The sequence below is a fragment of the Onychomys torridus genome, chromosome X (genome assembly GCF_903995425.1).
Source record: "Onychomys torridus chromosome X, mOncTor1.1, whole genome shotgun sequence".
In the NCBI taxonomy this organism is placed as follows: Eukaryota; Metazoa; Chordata; class Mammalia; order Rodentia; family Cricetidae; genus Onychomys; species Onychomys torridus.
The window spans coordinates 94545399-94566682 of NC_050466.1; the positions used below are offsets into that span (position 1 = coordinate 94545399).

At 41.4% G+C, this 21284-nt stretch overlaps 2 protein-coding genes across 2 annotated transcripts in view; one reads left to right on the forward strand and one right to left on the reverse strand.

Moving 5' to 3' along the window:
* Nucleotides 1-7230, reverse strand: part of Magt1 (magnesium transporter 1) — a 54464-nt gene extending 47234 nt beyond the window's left edge. The window contains exon 1 of the mRNA XM_036175344.1: nucleotides 7050-7230. Coding sequence (XP_036031237.1) covers nucleotides 7050-7151 — 102 coding nt within the window. The 5' untranslated portion in view covers nucleotides 7152-7230. The remainder of the gene's footprint in view (nucleotides 1-7049) is intronic.
* A 6412-nt stretch (nucleotides 7231-13642) lies between these two features.
* LOC118574088 (cytochrome c oxidase subunit 7B, mitochondrial) lies at nucleotides 13643-19903 on the forward strand. The gene is made up of 3 exons (XM_036174733.1): nucleotides 13643-13804; nucleotides 17587-17711; nucleotides 19696-19903. The coding sequence occupies exons 1-3, from the start codon at nucleotides 13765-13767 to the stop codon at nucleotides 19771-19773; spliced, it is 243 nt and encodes an 80-aa protein (XP_036030626.1). The 5' UTR covers nucleotides 13643-13764; the 3' UTR covers nucleotides 19774-19903.
* Nucleotides 19904-21284: the final 1381 nt, after the last annotated feature.

Sequence of the window (21284 nt, forward strand, 5' to 3'; positions counted from 1 at the left end):
GGGGCCAACAAGATGGCAACAAGACGTCCAAGGGCAGGAAGAGGTGACAAGAGGCAACAAGAGGCAAGGCAAGAAGACACAACAAGAGGCAGGAAGAGGCAACAAGAGGCAGGAAGAGGCAGCAAGAGGCAGGAAAGAGGCAAGGCAGGAAGAGGCGACAAGGGGCGACAAGAGGCAACAAGAGGCAACAAGAGACGACAAGAGGCAACAAGAGGCAACAAGAGGCAAGGCAGGAAGAGGCAACAAGAGGCAAGGCAGGAAGAGGTAACAAAAGGCAAGAAGAGGCAGCAAGAGTCAGGAAGAGGCAACAAGAGGCAGCAAGAGGCAAGGCAGGAAGAGGCAGAAAGAGGTGATAAGAGGCAACAAGAGGCAAGTCATCAAGAGGCAAGACAGGAAGAGGCAAGGCAGGAAGAGGCAAGAAGAGGCTAGGCAGGAAGAGGCAACAAGAGGTAAGGCAGGAAGAGACAACAAGAGGCAGCAAGAGGGAGGAAGAGGCAACAAGAGGCAGCAAGAGGCAACAAGAGGAAAGGCACGAAGAGGCAAGGCAACAAGAGGCAAGGCAGGAAGAGGCAAGAAGAGGCAACAAGAGGCAGGAAGAGGCCACAAGAGGCAGGAAGAGGCAGCAAGAGGCAACAAGAGGCAGGAAAAGGCAGGAAGAGGCAAAGCAACAAGAGGTAACAAGAGGCAAGGCACGAAAAGGCAAGGCAAAAAGAGGCAAGGCAGGAAGAGGCAACAAGAGGCAACAAGAGGCAGGAAGAGGCAAGAAGAGGCAAGGCAGGAAGAGGCAAAAAGAGGTGAGGCAGGAAGAGGCAAGGCAGGAAGTGGCAAGGCAGGAAGAAGCAAGCAGGAAGAATCAATGCAGAAAGTGGCAGGAAGAGGCAAGAAGAGGTAGGAAGAAGCAACAAGAGTCAGAAATAGGCAAGAAGAGTCAGGAAGAGGTGAGACAGGAAGAGGCGAGGCAGGAAGGGGCAAGGCAGGAAGGGGCGAGGCAGGAAGTCGCGAGGCAGAAAGAGAGGGCAGGAAGAGGCAAAGAAACATACAAAAGCAAGCAAAATGGCTCAGTGAGTAAAGGTGATTGTGGCTAAGTCTGATTGCCTGTATTCAGTCCCTGGAATCCAAGTGGTGGAAGGAGAGAACCAACTCTCACCAGCTGTCCCCTGAATGCCACATATGCACCAAGGCACATGTGCACACATACTTGTATGCACACTCACAAACACACACATAAAATAAGTGAATAAATTTTTAAAAATACTAACAGATTTATATTCAAGTACTTATAGCTACAATACCTGACAGACTGGAAGAGGGAAAGAGAGTTAATTGTGTGTGTGTGTGTGTGTGTGTGTGTGTGTGTGTGTGTTTAAAATTCTTCAAAGCAACACTGATGATAGAAGGAGGCTTTCATTCACCAAGAGACTTGGATAAAGACATTTACAGAAGTGCCGAGCAGCAGTGGTACATGCCTATAATCCCAGCACTCGGGAGGCAGAGCCAGGCGGATCTCTGTGAGTTCCATGCCAGCCTGGTCTACAGAGCGAGATCCAGGATAGGTACCAAAGCTACACAGAGTAACCCTGTCTTGATAAACAAACAAACAAAAAAACCAACCAACCAAACAAACAAACAAAAAGACATTCACAGCAGCTCTCCAACATGGCCAGGACTACAGATAACTAATAGAAGTGCAGATACATAAATTGGACTATACACACTCAATGAAATATCACACAATAATTTTCTAGGCGTGGTAGTGTCTGTCTGCAACAACAGTATTAGAGGAAGAGTCAGAATCATGGGCTCTAACCCAGATTGGGCTACAGACTAAGTTCCAAGCCAGTGTACATTAAACAGTGAGACTGTCACAAAAAGAAGCTGACAAGTCAGGTGTTGTCGCACACGTTTTTAAATTCCGGCACTCAGGAGGCAGAGGCAGGCAGATCTCGGTGAGTTTGTAGCTAGCCTGGTTGACATGACATAGTGAGTTCCAGGCCAGTAGGAGCTATGTAGACCCCTTGAAGGTAGGGAGACAGAACGATAATTTACTTCCTAGGTGGTGGCATACAGTTAACACCAGTACTTGTGAGGTGGAGTCAGAAGCATCAGGAGTTCAAACCAGCTTTGGCTACATAATGAGTCTGAAGGCAGCCTGGGCTACACGAGAAACCAGAGGGAGGGGGAAAGAGGGAGGAAGGGAGGGAGGGGAAGAAGGAGGGGAGGGGGGGGAGGGAGGCGGGGGGGGGGAGGGAAACTATACAGCAATTTAAAAAGTAAGCAAGTAAGCTGACAGGTGATGGTGCACGCCTGTAATTCTAGCACTGTAGAGGTGGAAGCAAGAGCATCAGATCAGATCAGTCATAGTTACACAGCCTGTGCTATATGAGATCCATGTTAAAAAAAAAAAACACAAGCAAAGCCTCGAAAATAACGACTACCTTACAACATAGATGACTCTCACTGGCATAATGGACCCTCTAAAGACAGTAATCCCATTATCTGTCCCAGAGTCTTATAGAATGTTTCCATAGCCAAGTCTAGAGATAAAGTAATGTGCCCTCCCCTTGATTCCAGAGAGACTCTAACTTTCTCAACACGCAGAAGGTGGTAGATATGAGGCAGTATTACCTAAATACCATAATGGAGGTCTCCTCATCTCCAAATACATAAGCAACTTACAATGTTTAAGGAGCAGGCATGGTGAACACATCTGCAATCTTAGCCTTTGGGAAGTGGGAGAAGGGGATCAAGAAGTCCAAGGCCAGCCTGGGCTACCCAGTGAGCTACAGGACAACCTGGGCTACAAACTGAGACCCTGTTTCACAAAACAACAAAGATTGGGAGCTGGAGAGATGGCTCAGTAGTTAAGCAGAGGACCAAGTTTGATTCCCTAATATATTATAAATTATGAAAGGTTAACATCTCTAAAATATAAACTGTTACAAATGACCAAAAAAAGAGAAAAAAAAAAAACATGTAAAAGCTCAAATCAACGAAGATGAGAGGATAGGGATATTACAAAGTTACCTTAAAAATTCAAAGTTAAGGAATACCAATGAGTGTCAGGTGTGGTGGCCCATGCCTTTAATCCCAGCACTCAGGAGGCAGAGGCAGGAAGACCTCTGAGTTCAAGGCCAGCCTGGTCTACACAGGCGTTCTAGATCAGACAGTGCTGTTACACAGAGAAACCCTATCCTGAAAAAATGAAAGAGGAGTGTTGGAGATTTAGCTCAGTGGTAGAGCACTTACCTAACAAGAACAAGGCCCTGGGTTCGAGGCAGAGAGAGGGAGGCAGAGAGTGAAAGAGGCAGAGAGGGAGAGGGCACAGCTGAGAAGATGGGTAGTGTGGTACAATGATGGGGAGCTATGGACACTTGAAGGAAATCCACCCAACCCAGGCTTGGAGAGCAGAGACTCCCCGGAGGACTAGAAGCTAGTCCAAGACAAGCTGGAAAGGTCATGCACAGGGAAAACCGCCTGTTCACAGAACTGAGTGAGTACAGCTGGGGAGGGGTGGGGGTGGGGGTGGGGGTGGGGGGAGGGGGTGGGCTTTGTAAAGCTGGGAAGAGGTAAAAACCGCTTCAGTGCTCTGGAGGGAGATCTTCAGAGCCTCTCCTGTCTCTCCTACATGGAACTAGTAGGAACTTGAACAAATCATCTCTAAGTATAAGCCTCAGTTTACTAGCAAAATGAGGTCAGTACTCTAAGGATGCCAACATTATAGGTTTGTGTTAGATAGAGGACATAAAATACCTAACATATGTGCTCAAAGAGCAATTATTTCTACATTATTTCCTCTTATAAGAAGCTGACATTTTCACTGTTAGAGACTTGGTCTCACATATGATATACATGTATATAATTATAACATACCATTGTTTATATATCATGTACAACCACCTGCCACTACACTTTTTTTTCAGTTTTTTTGAGACAGGATTTCTCTGTGATGCCACTACACTAACTGTTGTGTTGACCTTTTTACTCATACATTTAAGACTTTTTCTTTTTTTTTTCTTTTTAATCTTAGTTTGTTGGCTAAGAAAAAGACATTTTATATGTTGTTATAATCCTATTTGGCCTCTCTTTATTTTTGCGATTTGCTACACTCGGCTTTAATACATTAAACACTACCATGCTGCCACAGAGACATTCTTCCCTCTTCTCCATTCTCTTTGAAACTTACAGATTCTTGTGCCTTTACTGCTTAGACTCTAATTGCCACCACTTAGAAAAGTGCTCCCTCTGGTGATAATTTCTAGTCACTACAAGCAAAACATCTGCAGTCTGTTGTTTCCTGCCTAAAGCTTATTCTTTTTTTTTTTTTTTTAAAATGTATGTGGGTGTTTTGCCTGCATGCAGGCATGTGCCTGGTCTGGTGTCTGTGGAGACCATAAGTGTGTATCAGATTCCTGGACCTGGATTTATGGATGGTTATGAGCCGCCATTTGGGTCCTCTGGAAGAGCAGCCAGTGTTCCTAAGGGCTAAGCCAGATCTTCTGAATCCTGCCTAAAGCTTTTTAAGCAGAGACCCTTTTCTTTTTCTTTCTTTCTTTCTTCTTTTTTTTTTTTTTTTTTTTGAGCTGAGGATCGAACCCACTAGCAAGCGCTCTACCACTGAGCTAAATTCCCAACCTGTTTTTGTAGAGGACCAGGTTATCTTCCTAGCACACACATAGTGGCTCAAGACCATTTGTAACTCCAGTTCCAGGGGATCTGATGCTCTCTTCTGATCTCCAAAGGAACCAGGTAAACATTCGTATACCTAAATTTTTTTTAAATTAAAAATAAAAGTAAATCTTTAAAAAGACTAAGTCACCAGGTAGTGGCAGACATCTCTAAGTCTAGCACTGGGGAGTCTGAGGCAGGAGGACCTAAGTAAGGCTCAAGGCCAGTCTAGGCTACACAGCAAAACCTTACTTTGTGATTCTGGCACCCTAGAGGAATTCAAGGCCAGGTTGGAATATGTAACAAAAACTTGTTTGAAGAGAAAGAGTAAGTCATTACTGTGGACATTCAAACAATACCAATATATAGGGTAAAATGTGAAAGCATTTCTCTTACCAGTACCACTAACTGCCCAGAGACAGCAGCTATTAAGAGACTGTCATGTTCTAACACAGTTTGCCCCATACATATACATACACTTACAAATACAGCTTAAAAACAGGACTTTGAGGGTACAAAATTATGTGTTGCTTTGAATATTGTTTTCTACAAAGAATAGCCTGGGCTGGGTGGTGATGTCACACACCTGTAATCCCAGCACATGGGAGGCAGAGGCAGGTGGATCTCTGAGTTGAGGTCAGCCTGGTCTATGGAGTTCTAGGACAGCCAGAGCTACACATAGAAACACTGTCTTGAATACCACACATCCCCACTGCTGCCCAACAAAAAAGAATGGATTGGGATTCTCCAAAAAAGTCACACCAGGGGCTTGAGAGATAAGTTAAAAGCTCTTGATGTGCCGGGCGGGGTGGCACATGGCTTTAATCCCAGCACTTGGGAGGCAGAGGCAGGCAGATCTCTGTGAGTTTGAGGCCAGCCTGGTCTCCAAAGCGAGTTCCAGGAAAGGCACAAAGCTACACAGAAAAACCCTGTCTTGAAAAACCAAGGAAAAAAAAAAAAAAAGCTCTTGATACTTTTGCACAGCACCCAGGACTGGTTCCCATCCCATGTCAGGTCACAACTGTCTTCAACTATAGTTCCAGGGGATTCCACACTCTCTTTGGGCCTCCATGGAGGTGGTGAGCATGCATCCATGAAGCAAACACTCAAAAACATTAAAAAGCCCTATCAATTTCTTGGCCTAGCATAAAGGCTGTTCTCTAGATCATATCTTTGATAACTGTATTTTTTACTTTCCTCTTTTTTCTTCCCTAATTCAATGTTTTCATTTGCTAGTTTTTTGTTTTTGTCTTTTCAAATGGGTCTCATGTATCTCAGACTAGTCTCCAACTCACTTGGATGACCCTAAATTCCTGTTCCTCTTTCACTAGAATGTTTTGAACACAGGCATGGCCACCATGCCAGGCTTAGCTTAGTTTTTAGTCTTATGAAATAATTCAAATATTCAGATAGATAAAGAAATTAGTTTATTTACTGATTTAACAGCTGTAATCTTTATTGGGCATTTCAAAAATGTACACATACATTCTGTGTACTAAAGAAAAATGCAGACTGCATAGTAAATAGCATCGGAATGAAGGGCTGTAGTGTACTTTAACTATAATAGTTAACTGTATAAAACGGGTTGGTTTTCCATACCTATAAAATTAGAGGGTATAAACAATTGTTACTAGTCTTTTAAAGCTCTAAAAGTATATGGTTCTAAGTCACAAACGTTCAAAAACAGTGCTAAGATCCATCTGTTCGGACTGCTAAACATAAAGCTAATAGAAAAACAGCTGGGTGTCTGAGCTCACATCTGTAACCCCAACACCTGGAAGGCAAATGCAGGATTTTCATGAGTTTGAGTCCAGCATGGGCTACAGTGGGAGACTGCTTCAAAGGAAACAGAACAAAAAATAAACAGAGGAATATTGTATGTTTCCCACATCTCAAAGTCTGTCTGTTCTACAAAGGGGTGACGTGGGGTGTCTTAGTTTGGTCATTCGTGTCCGTCAAACACACAGAACACAGCGGAGCACTCTGACAAATGGCACAGAACTGCATCATCTCACATCTACTTCTCCTACTCCTGGGCTGACAAGACAAGACAGCTCTTACACACGTCCATCATGGTCGACAACAGAAGCTTTCATTATACCGTCTGGGTAGCAAATCGGGCTCCTCAGCCCGACACCCAAAGTGTCACAACTTGTACCTGCACATTCCCCAGCTGCTGAAAGCTAGTTAGTCACCAACTTCAGCCTGCTTTTGGATTCGAAACCCCGCAACACAAGAAGTTACAGCTCCCGCTTTTGTGAAGCCAACTTCCTCCCAAAGGCGGGATCCAAGTCACGCCCAGCACAGATCCCGGGGAAGGACCGAGCTGACCCTCACTAGCCCCAAGCCGAGAAAGTCCCTGCAGCTGGCAGGAGTCGCCTCACCTCCTTCTTTCTTTGGGCAGAGGCCGAGGGAACTCTGGAAACAAGCAGCAGTGCCACCGCCGCGGTCGCACACACACACCAGAGCCACCTCGGAGAGGCCATGTTCGCTCGTCTCCCTCGGCGGCCTGGTGAAACTTTCTTCCAGCAAGGCTCGAGGGTGGGGCGTGAGAACGGGCGAGTCGAACCGTTGCCGCTCCCCATTGGCCCGGCTCGGCCCTGCAGGGCGACCCCTCATATTACGTTACGCGCCGCGGACGCCCGCTAAAAATCAGTTCGCTTCCGATTGGTTCCAGGGAACCAATAGGGGAAGGATAATCTGGAGGTTTCTTATTGGTCTGCTAAAAAGGCTGCACCGCCCCTTTTGTGGTACGTAAAGACGTCGCGGTCAGGGAATGTCAACGCGCATGCGCAGCTGTGAGAGGCTGCGCTTTTGGGTTTGAGGGGGGATGGGAGGCAGTGTACAAAATGGCTTATACGTTTAAAAGTGGAATTATCTTCCAGAAAGCCTTCATTAAGAATTGTTTGAAATTCGAGCTGGTCTCAGTAACGCAAGCCTCTAATCTAACCGTTTGGTTTGGAATGTGAAGGCAAGAGCACCAAGAGTTCAATGTCATCTTTGGCTACATTGCCAGGGTTCCAGGCCAGCCTGAGCAATGTATGATTGTCTCAAAAGAAGAGCCCTCGTCGTTTCTCACAACCAAAATCTCAGCATTTGGGAGGTGGAAATGGAGGCAGGAGGATTAGGAGTTTAAGAAATTAAACACACCTTCAGAGTTCCGGTCTAGCCTGGGCTACAAGAGATCTTCCATCAAAAAAAGTGGTTTTATGGAAACCTACTTATTTAGCATAATATTCTGGAAGAGGGGTTGGAGAAATGTCTCAACAGTTAAGAATATTTAACTCTTCTTGCAGAGGATGCTCCCAGCATCCACATAGCAGCTAATAACCGATCAAAATTCCAGTTCCAGGGGATCTGATGCCTTATTCTGATGTCCACAGGGACCTGGTTCACATACATTCAAGCAGCCAAAACATTCATATATACACAGTAATTTGTTTGTTTGTTTGTTTGTTTTTGAGACAGGGTTTCTCTGTATAACAGTCCTGGCTGTTCTGGATCTCACTTTGTAGACAAGGCTGCTCTCGGAATTCATAGATCTGCCTGCCTCTGTCTCCTGGGATGAAAGGCGTGTGCCACCACCGCTGGGCTTTCAGTTCATACTGTTCTTGCAGATGGCTGGAGTTCTGTTCCCATTACCCATGTTGAGGTATTCACAATTGCCTGCAAGTCCAGCTCTTAGGCCCAGGATTTCATGGCCTCCTCAGACATCTGCTCTCAGTGTACATACTGAAACAGACACAAACATATATGATTTAAAAGAATAAAAAAATTAGCCGGGCGGTGGTGGCACATGCCTGTAATCCTAGCACTCAGGAGGCAGAAGCAGGCAGATCTTTGTGAGTTCAAGGCCAGCCTGGTCTACCAAGCAAGATCCATGAAAGGCACAAAGCTGCACAGAGAAACCCTGTCTCGAAAAACCAAAATAAATAAATAAATTTTAAAATATTCTAGCCAGGCATGGTGGTCCATGCCTTTAATCCCAGCACTCTGGAGGCAGAAGCAGGAGGATCTGTGAATTCAAGGCCAACCTGGCCTACAGAGTGAGTTCCAGGACAGCCTGTCAGGGCTAGACATGGAAACCTGTTGCTACTTTTGCAAGTTCCTCCCCTGTTGCCACCAGCAGCCCAAGTCCCTGCCTAAGTATTCCAGCTTTTGACCATACTTGGGCACAAACCCAGCTTGTGACTGACACATCATCACCCCTCACTTACAGGCTATATAATCTCCCTGCTTTAGTTCGGGTGTGTGGCTTCTCCCGCCTCATCTCTGGGACTGGAGATCCCACCCAAGAGTTGCTTTGCTAAAATAAAGCTGTTCTACGTTTTCAATGGCTTGATCTGGCTTACTAAGTCAGCAGAGAAACCTATTGTCAGGGAATAGAAAACCTATTAGTACATACTCACATGAGTGATAGGAGCTGAGACCCCAAAGTATTTAAAATCAAAATGAAAGAAAAAAGGAAAAACTGTAATCTTGGCACTGGGAGGCTAAGGCTAGATTGCTACAAGTTTGAGGCCAGCCTGGGCAATAAATCTAGACCTATCAAAAGTGTGGACTGGTGAGATTGCTCAGCACAGCTGGTAAAGACACTTGCACCAAACCCAATCTGAATTCAATCCCTTGGTCCCACAAGGTAGAAAGAGAACCAACTCTTTTATTTATTTATTTGTTTATTTATTTATTTATTTTAATTTTTGGTTTTTCAAGACAAGGTTTCTCTGTATAGCTTTGCACCTTTCCTGGATCTTGCTTGGTAGACCAGACTGGCCTCGAACTCACCTGCCTCTGCCTCCTGAGTGCTGGGATTAAAGACGTGTGCCACCACTGCCCAGCGAGAACCAACTCTTGCACATTGTCCTCTGACCTCCACATATGCACCATAAGTACACACACACACACACACACACACACACACACACACACACAAATAAAAAATTTAAAAAGTGGATTTTTTTTGGCAGCATATATACTAAGTTTGGAACTACACAAAGACAATTGCCATGGCCCCTAAAGAAGTCTTTAAAATTTATTAATGATATTTTAAAACTCTTCACTAAAAACTTAGAGGACCAAGAGGGCTTTACAGACAGCCCATGCCTTTTTACTATTTAGTTTGTTTTACTGGTGGGAGCAAAAGTAAGCTTGTGAAGAAGCATTTCCCTCTTTTTAAGGATCTTCAGTGATCTCAGCCAGTTTTCATCAAACATCCAATACTCATCTAAAATTAAAGATAATGCTTTACAACTGAGGAAGATTCCATTTTTTGGTCCAGTTCTGTTTACTGTATTATAGAGGATTATAAAACTGAGGTGATTCACTAGACAATAATAATGCCCTCAAGAAGAAAAATCACAAGTGATAATAAAATAAAATCAATCTATTTATAATTTTGATTTATTTATTTTGCAGTGCCGAGGATTAAGTACAGGACCCCCACTTGAGCTGGGCAAGCATGTTACCACAGGGCTGCATTCCAAGCCCAAGTTGCATTTATTTTGAGTGTGCAGAACATATTATGTGATTACTCTTTCAGGTCCTATTGGAAAGCAAAATCCCCACAAAATTATTCCACTATTTGGAGAGTTAAGGAGATATGCATTGAGAAGAATGTAACTGGTCTCAATGTAAAGAGACAGGAAAGAAGATGACCATAGTGACCTGTAATCCAAGCACTCAAGAGATAGAGGCAGGAGGAGCAGGGGTTCAGTATTATCCTGGGCTACATTGGGAGTTCCACCCTGAGCTACAAGAGACCCTGTCTCAAGAAAACAGAGAGAAGAGACAGAGACAGAGAATGCAATATCTACATGTAGTAGCCCATGCAAGGAATCCCAGCACTTGGCAGGCTGAAAGCAGGAGAATCACAAGTTTGAGGCCCACTTGGGTTACATGGTGAGTCCCACTCTCAAAGAAGAGAAAAACATGTGAAAATAGGATATGAAAACATTAAGCTGGGCCTCATAGGGCAGCTTCATTCCAGCTTCTTGGGATGCTGAAGTAGGAGGATTGTAAGTTCAATGTCTGCCTGAACTACAGAGTGAGTTAACACCCAATGTGGGCAACTTAGAGTTTATCTCAAAATTTTACAAATGGCTAAAAGTGTGGCAGCTCACATCTATAACCCCAGCTCTTGGGAAGCAGAAGCAGGCCTTGAGACCAGCCTTGGCTATATAGTCCATTCCAAGTCAGCATGGGCTACAGGATGAGATCTTGTCTCAAACAAAGAAACAAACACATATATAAACAAACATACCAAAATAAGCATGGATGTTTGAGTGTCTTTGTTGTATGCTGACTTAGATTGCTCCAGGTATATGACCATTTGGACACAATATGGTACAGAATCACTAATGGATATAAAACATAGTGAATGGAAGCTTGATTCAGAACAGGAGAGTCACAATGCATTCTTTATGTTACTTTTTTTTTCACACAACCCTTCTCTCCTCACAAGGTACTTTTTAATTACAAAGAGACATTCATACTATCAATAATGGGACATGCTAAGGCTGTATACTTTCTTTTTAAAACATATTTATTTACTTAATTTATTTTGAGACAGAGTTTCGAACTCACAGAGATCTGCCTGGTTCTGCCTCCCGAGTGTCCCATAGTATTCTTGCCAGATACATAAACTGAATGGAATCACTCAAAAACAAACAGGCAAGCTGATATATCAACAGTCTATATTTTTCAAAAATCAGAGCACAGACACATAGAGTCATAAGTATCATTACCAGTTCTAACACTATAATTGCTTCACATTAATCTTGATCTGAGTATGAGCAAGATCACTTAAGAATTCTGCACCCTATTCTCCTCATTTGTAAAACTGAGACAACAAGCTTATGTCTATGGATAAAAAAAAATTAATGCCAGAAAAGACAAAGAAAGGCTGAAAAACAATAGATTTTTAAAGGAGTCTAAAGACACATGGTAACTGAATTCAATGTTGGGATTTGGACTGAATTCCAGATAAAGATTTTGGAAAAACCTGGTGAAATTGGAATATAAGCTGTATTATATCAGAGCGTTTCTCAATTTGGTAACTATATTGTAGTCATACAACAGTTATAAAACATATATATGTAAATATATGAAAAAGACAAAATACACTATCCTGTCCCTCTAATATTTTGTTATGAAGCTACCCAAAATGGAGAAAGATTAAATCAATTATACTGGAAATATTCACCTCAAAGGTTCAGATTTATTCAATATTTTATTTTATCTTATTATTTTATTTTCCTATTTGGTGATAGGATTTCATGCATTGAAGGCTTTTCGGTGGAGGATGGCCTTGGACTTCTGTTCTTCTTGCATTCACCTTCTGAGGAGGGAGTATAGATATGCATCTGGCTAGCACGTTAGTTATTTTTCCTTTTTTGGATTTTTATTTTCCTTGTCTTTTTTGAGACAGGGTCTTTCTATCTAGCCCTGGCTGGCTTAGAACTCACTATGTAGCCTTTTGTCTACCAAGTGTTGGTTACAATAAACTGTATACTATTTCTGGTTTATTTTATTTTATTTTTGGTTTTTTGAGACAGGGTTTCTCTGTGTAGCTTGGTGCCTTTTTTGGAACTCACTCTGTAGTCCAGGCTGGCCTCAAACTCATAGATATTTGCATGCCTTTGCCTCCCGATTGCTGGGATTAAAGGTATGTGCCACCACGCCGGGCTTCTATCTCCTTCGTTTGTTTATTTGTTTGTTTGTTTGTTTGTTTGTTTATTTTTAAGTGAGGCCCGAACTCAGTCAAGCAAGCTAGGCAAGCGCTCTACCACTGAGCTGAGCTAAATCCCCAACCCCTATCTCTGTTTTAAAAGCATTTTAAAACTTAAATTATGCAGATGCCCTTGAAGTCCAGAAAAAGGTGTTGGATCCACTGGAGTTGAATTTGGAATTGCTCTATCGCACCATCCTGAGTGCTGGGTTTATAGATTATGCCACTATACCTGGCTATTTATTTATTTATTTATTTATTTATTTATTTATTTATTTATAGACAGGGTTTCTCTGTGTAGCTTTGTGCCTTTCCTGGATCTCACTCTGTACACCAGGCTGGCTTCGAACTCCCAAAGATCTGCCTTCCTCTGCCTACTGAGTGCTGGGATTACAGGCGTGCGCCACCACTGCCCGGCACACATAAATATTTTTTGTTTGTTTGTTTTCATTTTTTTTTAGCTGAGGATCGAACCCAGGGCCTTGAGCTTCCTAGGCAAGTGTTCTACCACTGAGCTAAATCCCCAACCATACCTGGCTTTAAGAATGTCTCTTTATATGACCCTGTTTGTATAGAACTCACTATGTAGACCAGACTGGCCTTAAGCTCGTAGAGATGTGCCTGCCTCTGCTTCTGGAGTGCTGGGATTAAAGGCATACACCACCATACCCAGCCTTTAAAATTTTTTTTTTCAAAAACAAAACAAAATAAAACAAAGCAATTTTGCAGGCTTTCTCTAAATTTGGAGTTATTTTAAGATTAAAAATTAAAATGAGTATGATGGTGCACACCTTTAATCCCAGCATTTGGGAAGCAGAGGCAGAAGAATCTCTGTGCATTCGAGGCCAGCCTGGTCTACATAGAGAGTTCCAGAACAGCCAGAACTACATAGAGAGACCCTGTCTCAACCATCCCTCCCAAAACAATTACAAAAAAAAAAATGATTAAAAGTTAAGTCAATTAGTATAGGTAATAGAAAACAGGAAATGAAAAAATTGAAGTGACAATAGTTTGAAGTGAGACACCAGACCCAAACCTCTGGAGTTTTAGCACAGTCTTGAAGCTGGTGCATTATGGAAGGTCTCAGCTCTCTTTTGTAGAGTACTAAACCTTCCTTCAAAGAATTATGTCAGTGTTCAGTGAATACTAGTCTATGGCCCTTATGAAGCTTCAAACTACATTTCCCAAAGGCCTCGCAGGAAACAGGATCACAATTTCTATAGGTCAACCCCCAAATCTCGCGAGCTTTCCCCAAATACCGTTCGGAATCCCCACTGAAAGCCATTTTGTTTTTCAGGGCTCTTTGCAAGGGTAGCTGGGGCGAATTTGCACTCAGGCAGTGCTGTGGTCACCGCATTTCCATCTTCTCCGCGATGTTGCCCTTTGTCAAAAACGCAGTAAGCCGTCTCCAAGGTGAGCAGATAACGTGGGCGAGTCCTTTACAGCAGCCGCGGATCCGTCTGTCCTCGTGCTTTCGTGCCCTTTTCCTCTTCCAGTGTCCTGCACTTTTAATTCTAGGTGCACGGTCCTCAGCGTGGTCTCAAATCACTGGGAAGATAGCAGTGACAGCGGTAGCTGGGACAGTGGCTTTATCATCCCGTCGTTGTGTTGCTAGACTAGTTCTGCATTCCCATTCTTCAGGGACCTGTGATTTCCAGGAAGAACGCTTGGCGGACACCTGACTCTCCTTAAGTGATGTTCTAATTTTTAGCTTTGGGCTTGTATTTATTTGTTAGCCCAAATAGAGGAACTGATCTTATACTGTAACTAACGGCGGTAGGACACTAAATCTACCTCACCTGGATTCATAGCAAGGGGAAACTCTTAAGTGGTAGCCTGGCAGCTTTAGCCATCTGTAGGTTATTAACGGACTAGTAACTATTGTGAAAACAATCGTGGTCATTTTTTTCCTGTTTGAAAGTTAGGCAATTACGTGGAAATTTGGGACTGGCATTGTATATGGAGAATACATTGGGTTGGAGAGAAGAAAATCATTTTCATAATTGCTTTCCTTTGAAGGTGACCTTCAGTAATGTGAATAGAGGTGACTTTACGCAACCTTTAGCTTGCTTCTCTAACCATGTTTTTATTTTTATTTTACAGCAATATTAGGAGTATCACAAATTATGTTCTAAACACTGAAGTGTTTTAGGAATAATTGGAAAAAAATAGAAACCCAACTGATGTTATATGCCACAAATGTATTTATTATTTCTTTCACTTTGGGCAAATCATTTAACTTTATGAACTTGTTTTCTTGTTTTTGAAAAACAGATTAGTAAATAATACATATTTCAAAAGATCTTTAACCAGTAAACACTGCCCCCCCCACCTTTTATTCATTTATTTTTTTATAGAGCAGAGACTTAAGGAAATCCACCTGGTAAATCAGTGTTGAAACAACAGTTTGGTAATCTCAATTTGATCTTTAAGTGACTTAGGGATTTTTATACTTCAGAAAAGGTTATCTTAAACGTTTGTGTTTTGTTTCTCAGTGTTGAATTCCTATACTCACATTTAAGTGTTCTAGGGGCAGAATAAATTATGAAATGTTTATGAAATTGCTTATTCTGAATGTGGCTGTTATCTGATGGTCTCAAGTAGACTAGGTTGACCTCCAACTTAATATGTAGCCAAGGATGATCCTCAACTTGTAATCCTCTTGCCTCCACTTCGCAAGTGCTGGGATTACGAGTACTTAGTACCTTTATAGACTTAATTGTATGTGTGTTTCTGCAGCATTAGGGATCAAGTCTAGGGAATGCTCGGCAAGCACTACACCAGCTGAACTCCATTTCTCTGGGTGTGGCTGGTGAAAGGTGAAAATGAAAGCTAAGTAAAACAGCTAAAGAACTATATGATGGGGGTTGGGGATTTAGCTCAGTGGTAGAGGGCTTGCCTAGCAAGTGCAAGGCCCTGGGTTCGGTCCTCAGATCTGGAAAAGAAAAGAAAAAAAAAAAGAACTATATGATGGTTAAGTAGTTATCATGATTATATCATGTAGAGACCATTATTTTTATCTTATTTTTGGGAGGTGATGGGGTTTGAACCCAAAGCTCTTCCACTGAGCTCTCACCCGAGCCTGAAACTATTCCATTTTTAAGTGTGAGTGAGTGGACAACATTTTTATTTTGTTTTTATTTTTGAAATGGTCTCACTCTAGTCCAGGCTGGCATTCAAATTGAGTGCAATTTTTCTCCCTTAGCTTTCCAAGAGCTGAGAGTACGGGTGTGAACCGACATGCCTCAAATCAGCATTGCTCTTTTTCCACTGTATCTGTAAGCACCTTTAAAGACCCTTAAAACAATAAGGACATGATACCTAGATTGGAGAGGAAAACTGGAAACAAAACTAATAGCTTTTCTTGATATTTGCCACTTCTTTCTAGTTTTATTCATTAACCTGCCTATATGCCTTGTTCTTCATCAAAACTTGATTGGCTTTCTAGTACAGTAGATATGTCTATCTCTGTCAATTTTAATTCTACTTTTCTACATCTATATAAACAAATGCTTCCTACCATTCAAAGTACTTAGTTAATTCTACTTTCTTGTACTACAGTGATTCTTGTCTTTACATATCCTATTCACTTCTAGGCTAGAAATTACCTAATGATAAAGTCTCTGTCTTATACATTTTTAAATAATCCGTTTAAAAAAATTACTTTTATTTTATGTGTATTAGTGTTTTGCCTGCATGTATGTCTGTGTGAAGGTGTCAGATCCACTGGAACTGTAGTTACAGACAGGTGTGAGCTGCCATGTGGGTGTCGGGAATTGAACCCAGGTCCTCTAGAAGAGCAGCCAATACTCTTACCCACTGAGCCATCTCTCTAGCCCCCTATATTCTTTTATTTTTTTGAGACAGGGTATCATGCATTCTAGGCTGATACCTAGAAATCAGGCTGACTCCTGATTTCACTTCCACCTTCCAAGTGCTGGGATTACAAATATGCTTGCCTATATATATACTCTTATATAGTCAAGCCTTATTCATTTCTAGTTATTTTAAAATTTAGCTTACCATAGTTTAGAGATATTTTGTTGTGATTTTAAGGTGATAAACATTTGATGTGTATTAATGTGATAATTTTGAGTTTATTTTCCCTTGTATACTTTATTTTATTTTTAATTTTTATTTTTTTGGTTTTTTGAGACAGGGTTTCTCTGTGTAGCTTTGCGCCTCTCCTGGAACTCACTTGGTAGCCCAGGCTGGCCTTGAACTCACAAAGATCCGCCTGCCTCTGCCTCCCAGTGCTGGGATTAAAGGCGTGTGCCACCACCGCCTGGTCCCTTGTATACTTTATATTATTGAGCAGTGTTGAGTAAATTTTAATGAAAATTGAAGTCAGAGATATTCAAATTAATAAGTTGTATCCAATAAATCATTACTGACATATATTTCCAATTTTTCTTTTCCTCCAACCATTTTTTGAGACAGGGTATCACTGTATATAGCTCTAGCTGGCTTGGAACTTACTATATAGATCAGGCTGTACTTGAACTCACAGAGAGCTGCCTGCCTTTGCCTTGGAGAGTTTAGATTAAAAGGTGTGTGTTGTTATTCCTGTCCTCCAACTTTTTATTCTGAAAACTTTCGGGAATCCAGAAAATTGAGACTAGCATGAAGAACATTCACCATTATGTGTTAACATTTTGTTGTATTTATTTAATCCTGCTTCTGTCTGCACGTCAGTTTATCATGTGTATATTTTTTAGATAGAGCATTTCTCTAGCTCAGTCTAGCCTGGAATTCACTGTGTAGCTTAATTTGGCTTTGAACTCGTGGCAATTCTCCTGTCAGTTTCCCAAGTGCTGAGATTACAGATGTGAGCCCCAGGACCTGGCATTTCATTTTCAGAACATTTTAGAAGGTGCTTACTTGTTCTTTTCTTTTCTTTTCTTTTCTTTTTTTTTTTTTTTGAGACAGAGTTTCCCTATCTAGCCCTGGCTGTCCTGGAACTTTCTCTGTAGACCAGGCTGGCCTCAAACTCACAGACATCCACCTGCCTCTGCCTCCCAAGCATTGGGATCAGAGGTGTGCGCTACCTCCTCCAGGCCACTTGTTCCTATGTGTAATGTGGTTAACATTTAGTTGAATTGCATAGTACGTAGAGTTTACTACCTTTCCTGCTTGGTAGTTGTGTTCTCTCTGTTTTATTAATTGACACATATATTTCTGTGTTCTTTTTTAAGTTCGAAGCATTCAGCAAGTGGTGGCAAGGCAGAGCCACCAGAAACGGGCACCTGATTTCCATGACAAATATGGAAATGCAATATTAGCAGGTGGATTCCTCTTCTGTGTTTCTACATGGACATATGTAAGTACTAGTAGTTGATTATTTCTTCTTTTGCAGTGCTAGGGATTGAACTCAGGGTCTTTTACATAGTAGGCAAGCGCTCTGTCATTGAGCTATACTTTCAGGTCAGTGGTTTTTCATTTAGATTAGTTTTATTCTTATCTAGTCTATGTATTGGGAATTTTAAATTTCTAGTGAAGGAGGGATTTGAAAGACTGTCCACTCAATGTGGGTTATGTCTTCATTTGCATTCAGCATTCACCCATCTTCTATTCTTTTTTTTTAAGATTTGTTTTTATTATGTATACAATGTTCTGTCTGCATGTATGCCTGCAGGCCAGAAGAGGGCACCAGATCTCATTACAGATGGTTGTGAGCCACCATGTGGTTGCCTGGTATTGAACGCAGGACCTCTGGAAAAGCAGCCAGTGCTCTTAACCATTGAGCCATCTCTCCAGCCCCCATCTTCTATTCTTAATGTTTCCAGTAACAAATTGCTTGTTGGATCACAAGACAGCCCTTTTCTATATTATGTAGCTGTTCGAACGATCTTATTTGTGGAGCCCAAGCATGGTGGTATATGCCTGTAATCCCAGCCCTTGAGAGGTTTAAACAAGAGGATTGCAATTGTGAGGTTAGATTGGTCAGAAATTCTGACCATATATTCCTATATGACAGCCATCAGCTAGTCGAAGATTTCTGTCATAGGTTGTAAAGCACATACTTGACATTGACTGGACCCTGGGTTCAATCAATAGCACTAAAAAACCAAACCAACAAAACCCAGAAACCATGAGCATAGTGTCTGGAATTTGTTAAGATTAGAACATCTATATTTTCTGGATTTTCATATTTTGAGTCACCTTCCTGGATATACTTCAGTGATCAGATTTCCTTCTAAAATTCTGTAATCAGAACTGGTGCACAAGCCAGTGTGGTTGTAGTTTCCTGCAGTCCCAGCACTGGGGAGAATAAGCAGCTACAGCTAGAGCAAGTTTGAGGCCAGCTTGGGCTACATAGTTGACTTTGTTTCCAAACAAAAACAAAACAAACAAAAACCCCACCCAAAACCTGAGTATAATTTTCTTGATAGATGAAATGTAACTTGTTTTCCATATTTTAGGGCTCTGCATCTGTTGCCTGACAACGTATTTTCTGGTTAAAAGTGGTTTTTGAACTTTTGATAAATGTGTTTTGGGTGTGAGTGTTACAGATTGCTGAGTGAAGTGGCACACGTCTATAATCCCAACACTGGAGGTGCAGGAGGATCAAGAGTTTGGGCTCGTCTTCTGCTATATATCAAGTCTGAGGCTACCCTGAACTACATGGAACCCTACCTAGCTCAATAAAACAAAAGGGACAGTCCAATCCTTGGCTGAAATTAAAGATACTATTAATTTTGGTGCTGGGGATTGAACCCAGGGTCTCGTGTATTTAAGCATATTCATGCACCTTTAATGATCTACACCTCAGCCTTGAAGTCAGATATTAAAATGAAATGAGTTCTTTTAGGTAGTTGTGCTTGACAGGCAAAATTTTGGAGGGGAAGAAAATGTAAAATATAACTTTGAATTAAAAACAATTTAAAATTCATTTTCTCAGTCTTCTAGCCACATTCCAAGTATTTAACAGCCAGATATGGCCAGTGACTCCTGTATTAAACAGTGCAGATTTAGAACATTCCCCTCAACTCTGAAGGTTGAGTTAAGCAAACTGCTTTGGAGAATTAGGACAGCAATTGTGGTTTTTGTTTTTTGGGTTTTTTTTTTTTTTAAGCTGAGGATCGAACACAGGGCCTTGTGCTTGCTAGGCAAGCGCTCTACCACTGAGCTAAATCCCCAGCAATTGGTTTTGACCTCTATGAAAAGCATTGTATCCCTGGTAGCATTCTGTTTGCTGTTAACCTAAGAAGCAGAATTCTTTGTAATTTTAAAGAAATAGTTTCCAAGTTGAGAGTGGACTGTGGTTTAAATATGTATAACTGACCATCTTTTAATTCTTACAGACAGCAACACAAATTGGCATAGAATGGAACCTGTCTCCTGTTGGCAGAGTTACCCCAAAGGAATGGAGAGATCAGTAGTCATGCCAGCTGCTACAATAATCAAGTGATTGTTTTGAGATCAACTTAGAAGTGATTCCAAGTCAAAGAATCATGTATTCACTAAAATATAGCATATTGAAGAAAAAATAAAGTACCTCTGAAACCTTCATTGTAGGTTGTTTTCTTCCTTTGTAAATGAAGCTAAGGGTGATGACTTTTCATTTATTTAAGATTGTATTTGAGTCAAAAAACTGTGCTGTCTTTTTTTTTGCTTTTAATTGTCTTCTGTCTCTGTCTCTCTGTCTCTCTGTGTGTATACCTAGAACCACCCACCCAATATGGATTCTGGGGATTGAACCTGGGTCTTCTGGGGTAAGCACTCTTAACCACTGAGCAATCTCTCCAGTCCCCTCTTTTTTTTTTCTTTTCACAAGCTCAACATTTTAGATTTATTTTAATTATCATCTATAAACCTAAAAATGCTTCTCATCAAGAAAATGTACATGCTTCTAACTGAGATCTGGAGTTTTTTTTTAAGGTGTATTTATTTATTTATGTACAGTGTTCTGTTTGCACATATTCCTGCAAGCGAGAAGAGGGCACCAGATCTCATTACAGATGGTTGTGAGCCACCACCATGTGGTTGCTGGGAATTGAACTCATGACCTTTGAAAGAGCAAGCAGTGCTCTTAACCTCTGAGCCATCTCTCCAGCTCTGTGCTGTCTCTTAAAGTGGCTTTTTTCTTTGAAGTGGTATGAGGGCAATCTATGATCTAGAAGGCGACTTTATAGTAAGCTGAAATCACATCTAGTAAATAAATAACCATATAACTGGGTCAAGAGTTTGGTCCAGATAGGTTATACCCAGTACCCTCTACCTCATGGTTATATTTGGAGTTGGCATTAACTCCCTTCTCCTGCTTAGAGAATTAAACTGTTACCTAACCCAAGCGAATAATGATCCTGTAAATGTGAGCTAGGTTTGCTAAAGACTGGCTTTTCAGCTCCTATAACATGTTTGCCTTAATTAGGTGGTGGATTTTCAGCATAATCCTTAGGTAGGATCTGTCACATGCTTCCTAGTTATTGTTGCCATAACAATAAGAGTATCTGTTAATCATGGGTTTAAAGTGATAATATTTTGATACTTGACGCATTGGCCTCTTCTGTTGGCTTTCTGTAATTCTAGAAATATTATACAACATTTAGGTTTGGGATTTGTCCTGAGTTTAGTATATGGCACTGAACTTGCTGTGTAAGATGCCAACTAAGTGGAACGTTAATAGAATCACTTGCTCCATTCTTTTGGTTAGAGCTATAGTCTACAGTTACATTTATAATGTAAGCAGAACACGGAGTTCCTGTCAAGTATCATTATTGTATTATATTTAGAGAACCCAGATACAAAACTGAGTTATAGAAGTTGCCTTTTGCAATCTCCAAATTTATCTGCTAGGGATTTCACATTCTGCTTACTGAAAGATTGTAAGATTTGTAACTATATTAATACTATTTGATAAAACTTTAGCTGGATGTGGTGCCATACACCT

What these genes read in the sequence shown, in the direction of transcription:
- LOC118574088 (XM_036174733.1), top strand. Translation starts at nt 13,765, where the DNA reads ATGTTGCCCTTTGTCAAAAACGCAGTAAGCCGTCTCCAAG. An exon ending in CGCAGTAAGCCGTCTCCAAG is followed by an intron (nt 13,805 to 17,586) that starts GTGAGCAGATAA and finishes TTCTTTTTTAAG; the next exon opens with TTCGAAGCATTCAGCAAGTG. An exon ending in GTGTTTCTACATGGACATAT is followed by an intron (nt 17,712 to 19,695) that starts GTAAGTACTAGT and finishes TAATTCTTACAG; the next exon opens with ACAGCAACACAAATTGGCAT.